At 41.3% G+C, this 6,690-nt stretch overlaps 1 protein-coding gene across 1 annotated transcript; it reads left to right on the forward strand.

Annotated features, from left to right (window-relative positions):
- Nucleotides 1–236: 236 nt before the first annotated feature.
- Nucleotides 237–1,253, forward strand: LOC147640926 (uncharacterized protein At5g01610-like). Its single transcript, XM_086809233.1, has 2 exons — nt 237–378; nt 452–1,253. The coding sequence occupies exon 2, from the start codon at nt 457–459 to the stop codon at nt 880–882; it is 426 nt and encodes a 141-aa protein (XP_086665359.1). The 5' UTR covers nt 237–378; nt 452–456; the 3' UTR covers nt 883–1,253.
- Nucleotides 1,254–6,690: the final 5,437 nt, after the last annotated feature.

Genomic DNA, 6,690 nt, shown 5'->3' on the forward strand with positions numbered 1-6,690 from the left:
TGCATAGAATAATTAAACCTTGTAAATTGGTTGAAAAAAACAATTATTGTAAAACCATTGAGAGTTCTAAGTGAAATCATTTAATGCAAATTAATATGCACGAATTAAGACTTGTAAATTGGCACGAAATAAGTACGATAATAAACATTGGGACCTAGTGAAATATTATTTAATATGCAAATAAAGAAGCTCATAGTGTGGTTGAGTATAGCCTTGTTGTTAACATTGGACGGGGGGAACGAGGGGCTTCAACCTCGAGCTACCCCTCTGAATTTCAGTCAGTTTGTCACCTCCAGATTACACTATATAAGTAGGCATTCAGCTTTGGCCGCTTCATCTTTCCTCTGCTCGTCTACAATCGCAGGTCTACAATTACAGGTACATGAGGTCGATTAAGCATGCAACTATTGTGTTTTTTTGGTTAACATGTGTTTTATCTGAGCCTGTGCAGCAAGTATGGCTAAAGAAGTTGCGCTGGAGAAGCAAGGGGGAACTGTCTGGACGGGGCACGAGGAGGCCTTGGAGAAGGCGGTGTCGCTGCTGGAGGAGCATGGGCTGCCGGCTGGCCTGCTGCCATTGGAGGACGTGGTTGAGATCGGGCACGTGAAGGAGACGGGGTACATGTGGATAACGCAGAAGAAGAAGGTGGAGCACCACTTCAAGCTGGTGAGCAAGCTGGTCAGCTACGACACCCACATCACCGGCTTCATCGAGAAGCACCGCATCAAGAAGCTCAAGGGCGTCAAGGCCAAGGAGCTCCTCCTCTGGCCACCTGTCGGTGAGATCAAGGTGGATGACCCCCCCACCGGCAAAATCCACTTCAAGAGCTTTGCCGGCATCACCAAAACCTTCCCCGTCGAGGCCTTCGCAGCGGGCCAGTAATTAAAACAAGTGTTTAGGACGGTGCTCTTTCCTCCACAAAAGGTCTCTCTCTCCCAAAACACACACACACAAAACCATCCACCAAACCTTTACTTTTCCATGTAGTACCTAGAATGCTAGACGTCCATTTCCTCTATGAAAGCTACATCCAATCCAAAGCTGCCCTAGTACCTACTAGTTTTTAAGGTCCATAATTTGCTAAGAGTGAACCCACCTTCTACTAACATGCCCTTGCTTCTTCCACCGGTAACTCTTGTGAATAAATACACCTCTACAAACTGAAGCACACTCAAGCTACCCCTCGTGTAAAGCTTGATTATGTTGGCCTTCTTATGTAAAGCTTGAATTAATTGGCAATGTTTCACATGATCTACTGAACTTCTTGATCAATGTGACACACATGATACAAACGAGTAGGGTTTAAGAATCATATGAATGTCCTCAAAATCCAATCATAGTTGTACTCAATTATAGAATTATGTGAATGTTTGCTTCCAAAAATCCAGTTATGGTGGAAGAGTATGTGGAAGGTCTATGAGCCTATCAAAATGAATAGACAATAGAAAATGATAAGAACAAAGTTGTCTAAATCTACTTATATACGACAAGGATTTTGACGAGACTAAGAACCTCCATTATTATCATTTAAATCGTTTGAGGGTCTCGGAGGGGGGGGGGGGGAGGAGGGGGTCACTCATAAATATGTAGGCATAGCACGTGGGTTCAATAGAAGGGATTTTTAAAATGCCTTTTTTAATACATTTTTTACATACAAAAAGGTACCATTTAAAAGGGGGTGTAACATGCCCATCTTCAATAATAATATATGCCCATCTTCAATAATAATATATGCCCATGAATTTATGGTCTTTTGTGGTGTAAAAATTAACAATTTTAATAAACGAGTTGTTTCTACTTAGAATCTTAGAATTCTGAGTCCAAATTTGGAATCTACGTGCGATTTTACCCTAATATAGGATTTTACAGCATCCAAAACGGACACCGGATCGAGCCTATACGTAAATTTTTAGTTATTTTGAGTTAAAATATGGTAAACTTAAACCTTAATAAATGCACGACCGGGTGCCCGATTGACAGAGGTCTGCACCCCTATGACCAGGAGACACCACAGACATTTTCACTGAAAAAACTTTTTCTCACCGTCGAGCGCTCCGGCACACATATCGAGGGCCAATGCCCCAAATTAGGGGTCCCCGTCCCAAAAAGATGTCGTACACACACTGAGGCTCCTGTACAACGCCCGTACAAGGACAAAATGCCAATTGCCCAAGAGACGCGCACAATAATGAGTCTAGAGAGGTTGCTCCAGATGCCGCCCCATCTCTCCCCTTGGGAGCCCCACGAGGAATTAATGACTAGGTTAGCTTAGTCATCATTTAAAAAAAAGAGAATTTTGATTAATCTTTAATGTTAACTTTAAGAAATTAAGAAAGAAGATGGCCACTTTTCTTTATACCAAAAGTTCTATGAAATTCTTGTTTTCTCAAGAAAGTGATGATATCTATCATATTTTGTGGTTTAGTTTATAAATTGTTATCTTGATTAAGTTAAGAAGTAAAGGTACATCTTCTTCCCGCCTTGACGCTAACCCCATTTTTGTGCTTGTGTAGCTAGGCGGCGACGTTAGCGAGGCCCGGAGTCGCCCCAAGGTATCCCTCATACCATTGGGAGAATGAGATTTTGCCAATGGAGGTGAGTATTGTGATGCTACCTAGTTCAGCAGGCCCTGGCTAGTGCGGTGAATAAGCCCTCCCTAGCGCGTAGACATCCCTCTGAGGGGCGGGAGGATCAAGCGATGGAGCCTAAGAGGACGACAGGCCGGCTTGCATCCTCGCCAACTGCCTACGATGAGGTGTATGGTCATGCAGGGATTGCCCAGTCTATAGAGCCTTCAAGGCCGAATTCTAGATCATTAGCAGAATAATGTAAAGAGCCTAGATTTGGCTATGAATAATTTTGAACGTTGTATCTTTTTTTTCTCTTTCAAATCCTTTGTTTTTATAAGCATTGTGTATCATTGATAAAGACTTTAAATGATACACACACACAAACACACACACAAAACCATCCACCAAACCTTTACTTTTCCATGTAGTACCTAGAATGCTAGACGTTGATTTCCTCTATGAAAGCTACATCCAATCCAAAGTTGCCCTAGCTCTGCTAGTTTTTAAGGTCCATAATTTGCTAAGAGTGAACCCACCTTCTACTAACATGCCCTTGTTGGCCTTCTTATGTAAAGCTTGAATTAATTGGCAATGTTTCACATGATCTACTGAACTTCTTGATCAATGTGACACATGATACAAATGAGTAGGGTTTAAGAATCATATGAATGTCCCCTTCTCAAAATCCAATCATAGTTGTACTCAATTATAGAATTATGTGAATGTTTGCTTCCAAAAATCCAATTACGGTGGAAGAGTATGTGGAAGGTCTATGAGCCTATCAAAATGAATAGACAATAGAAAATGATAAGAACAAAGTTGTCCAAATCTACTTATATACGACAAGGATTTTGACGAGACTAAGAACCTCCATTATTATCATTTAAATCGTTTGAGGGTCTCAGAGGGGGGGAGGAGGGGGTCACTCATAAATATGTAGGCATAGTACGTGGGTTCAATAGAAGGGATTTTTAAAATGCCTTTTTTAATACATTTTTTACATACAAAAAGGTACCATTTAAAAGGGGGTGTAACATGCCCATCTTCAATAATAATATATGCCCATGAATTTATGGTCTTTTATGGTGTAAAAATTAACAATTTCAATAAACGAGCTGTTTCCACTTAGAATCTTAGAATTCTGAGTCCAAATTTGGAATCTACGTGTGATTTTACCCTAATATAGGATTTTATAGCATTTAAAACGGACACCAGATCAATCCTATACGTAAAATTTTAGTTATTTTTAGTTAAAATATGGTAAACTTAAACCTTAATAAATGCACGACCGGTGATTAGGGATCCTCGTCCCAAAAAGATGTCGTACACACGCTCACGCTCCCGTACAATGCTCGTGCAAGGACCAAATGCCAACCGCCCGAGAGACGCGCACAACAATGAGTCTAGAGAGGTTGCTCCAGATGCCGCCCCATCTCTCCCCTTGGGAGCCTCACGAGGAATTAATGACTAGGTTAGCTTAGTCATCATTTAAAAAAAAGAGAATTTTGATTAATCTTTAATGTTAACTTTAAGAAATTAAGAAAGAAGATGGCCACTTTTCTTTATACCAAAAGTTCTGTGAAATTGTTGTTTTCTCAAGAAAGTGATGATATCTATCATATTCTGTGGTTTAGTTTATAAATTGTTGTCTTGATTAACTTAAGAAGTAAAGGTACATCTTCTTCTCGCCTCGATGCTAACCCCATTTTTGTGCTTGTGTAGCTAGGCGGTGACGTTAGCGAGGCCCGAGGTCACCCCAAGGTATCCCTCATACCAAAAGTTCTGTGAAATTATTGTTTTCTCAAGAAAGTGATGATATCTATCATATTCTATGGTTTAGTTTATAAATTGTTATCTTGATTAAGTTAAGAAGTAAAGGTACATCTTCTTCCCGCCTAGACACTAACCCCATTTTTGTGCTTGTGTAGCTAGGCGGTGACATTAGCGAGGCCCAGAGTCGCCCCAAGGTATCCCTCATACCATTGGGAGAATGAGATTTTGCCAATGGAGGCGAGTATTGTGATGCTACCTAGTTCTGCAGGCCTAGGCTAGTGCGGTGAATAAGCCCTCCCTAGCACGTAGACATCCCTCTGAGGGCAGGACGATCAAGCGATGGAGCCTAAGAGGATGACAAGCTGGCTTGCGTCCTCGCCAACTGCCGACGATGAGGTGTATGGTCATGTAGGGATTGCCCAGTCTATAGAGCCTGGAAGGCCGAATTCTAGATCATTGGCAAAATAATGTAAAGAGCCTAGATTTGGCTATGAATAATTTTGAACGTTGTATCTTTTTTTTCTTCTTCTTTCAAATCCTTTGTTTTTATAAGCATTGTGTATCATTGATAAAGACTTTAAATGAACAACGTGTTACGTGTAAGGCTTTTAATTAAGAAACTTGTTTATTTATGTCAAACAGTGTGGTAGGATTAATTAGAAAACAAATTGATGCATGAGTTGGGTGGAAACTGGGAGGATAGATTGCCGTGACGGCAACATCCTATGGACAGGTGGACTCGATTAGTCGAGTGGCTTTCCAATAAATTAATTGAAGCTCTACATTAGATAAATAAGTCCCTGGGCAACCCTACTCTAGACGACTAGGTCAATGGCTGTGCCTTGCATAGATGAGGAAAAAAGCGTTGTTTCTAGGAGTCAAGAATAGAGGCTGCCCGAGTTAAGGTCGATCATTCTATGAGTGGTTTGATTTTAGAAATCCTTTAGAAAGACCATGCTCCCCCTACAGGATAGAACTAGGTCTTACCTACTAATCATATCCTTATATCTTACATGGTCAAGGTGTTGACGCGAGTAGGAAATTATCCCAAGTTCGACTTAGTAGACTATCTTAAAGGTTTCCCCTATTTAGGAAGGGGGGAACCTTACAATTGGTATCAGAGCCGATCTTAGTTCCTAGGACTTGTTAATTAAGATTGTTTTGGAATACAACCTCCCTCCTTTAAGAGGAAAGGTTCAAAGATTGAGATAGATGCTGAGGTTTGGATCGAAGTAATGGATGATGATTTCTCGAATGTCAGTAGTACTAGAGCGGCAAACTAGTCCATGCTTGCACAATTTTGCCTCACACCGGGGATGCTAAACTCTGGTGGAAGCGATGGTGCCGTGATAAGGGAGGCACTGAACACTCCCAAACATGGGAGGATATCAAGAAAGTTGTGAAGGAACGATATCTGCCACCATCTCATGAATCCATCAAGATGAATGAGTTTTTTAGTCTCAAGCAGCTTAGTTTAACCTTGGAATAATACTATTCCAAATTCATCACTCTCCAGAAGTATGCCCCAGCCATGAGGACTTCCCAACAAGTGGCTCATTTCTGTAAAGGCTTGAATGAACCCTTCGACTCCCACCTTGAAGCAATGAGGCCAAGCACATTTTGCAAGATGCTCTTATACGAGCAAAGTCTCTTGTGAAAGAGCTAAAGTCTAGTAAATCTAAGCCTTAGAAGAGATCTTATCCTAAAGAAAACCTAGCAAAATGCTCCCTACTACAACTGACGGCGGTAAACCAACTCCTTTGTTCCCTGCTCGTATGCTACTTATTCTAGAGAGGCCCCTCTCTGTTTTGAATCCAATGAGTTGGGACACTTTGGGGCCAATTGTCCCAAGCTAGCATCATCTTTTCCTCAAAGTGATCGAACAAATCAAGGTCGTGGAACCCCCACCCAACAAGGTGCAAGAGGTGGTGGACGTGGTAGAGGTCACAGAGTAGTTGCTTGCACCACCTATTCTATAAGTGAAGAACCCACTCTGGAGATAGCTGAAGAAGAGTGTGCCATCGTCCATGCAGTGGTAGAACATCAAGGTCCAAATCAACAATTTGGTGTTATTCAAACCCTAGCCACTCATCACCATAAGGCATTCCAACTTTTGATTGAGTGGCAATACCCATTCATTTCTTTCTCCAAGGTGTTTACAAAAATTAAACTTGGGTAAGAAGGTAGTGTCTCAACATTCTGAAGGAAACCTTGGTTTTGAATTGTGTAGTGAGCAAACTCATGGCCATTTTCCTGCCATTAGAAATTTACGATGGGATCCTTGGGATGTACTGGTTGGGATGTACTGGTTAATTGCAAACAATTCTAGTATTCACTGTACAGGGGA

This window comes from Cibotium barometz, chromosome 2, assembly GCF_041138505.1.
Source record: "Cibotium barometz isolate CiBa-2024 chromosome 2, ASM4113850v1, whole genome shotgun sequence".
Lineage (NCBI taxonomy): Eukaryota > Viridiplantae > Streptophyta > Polypodiopsida > Cyatheales > Cibotiaceae > Cibotium > Cibotium barometz.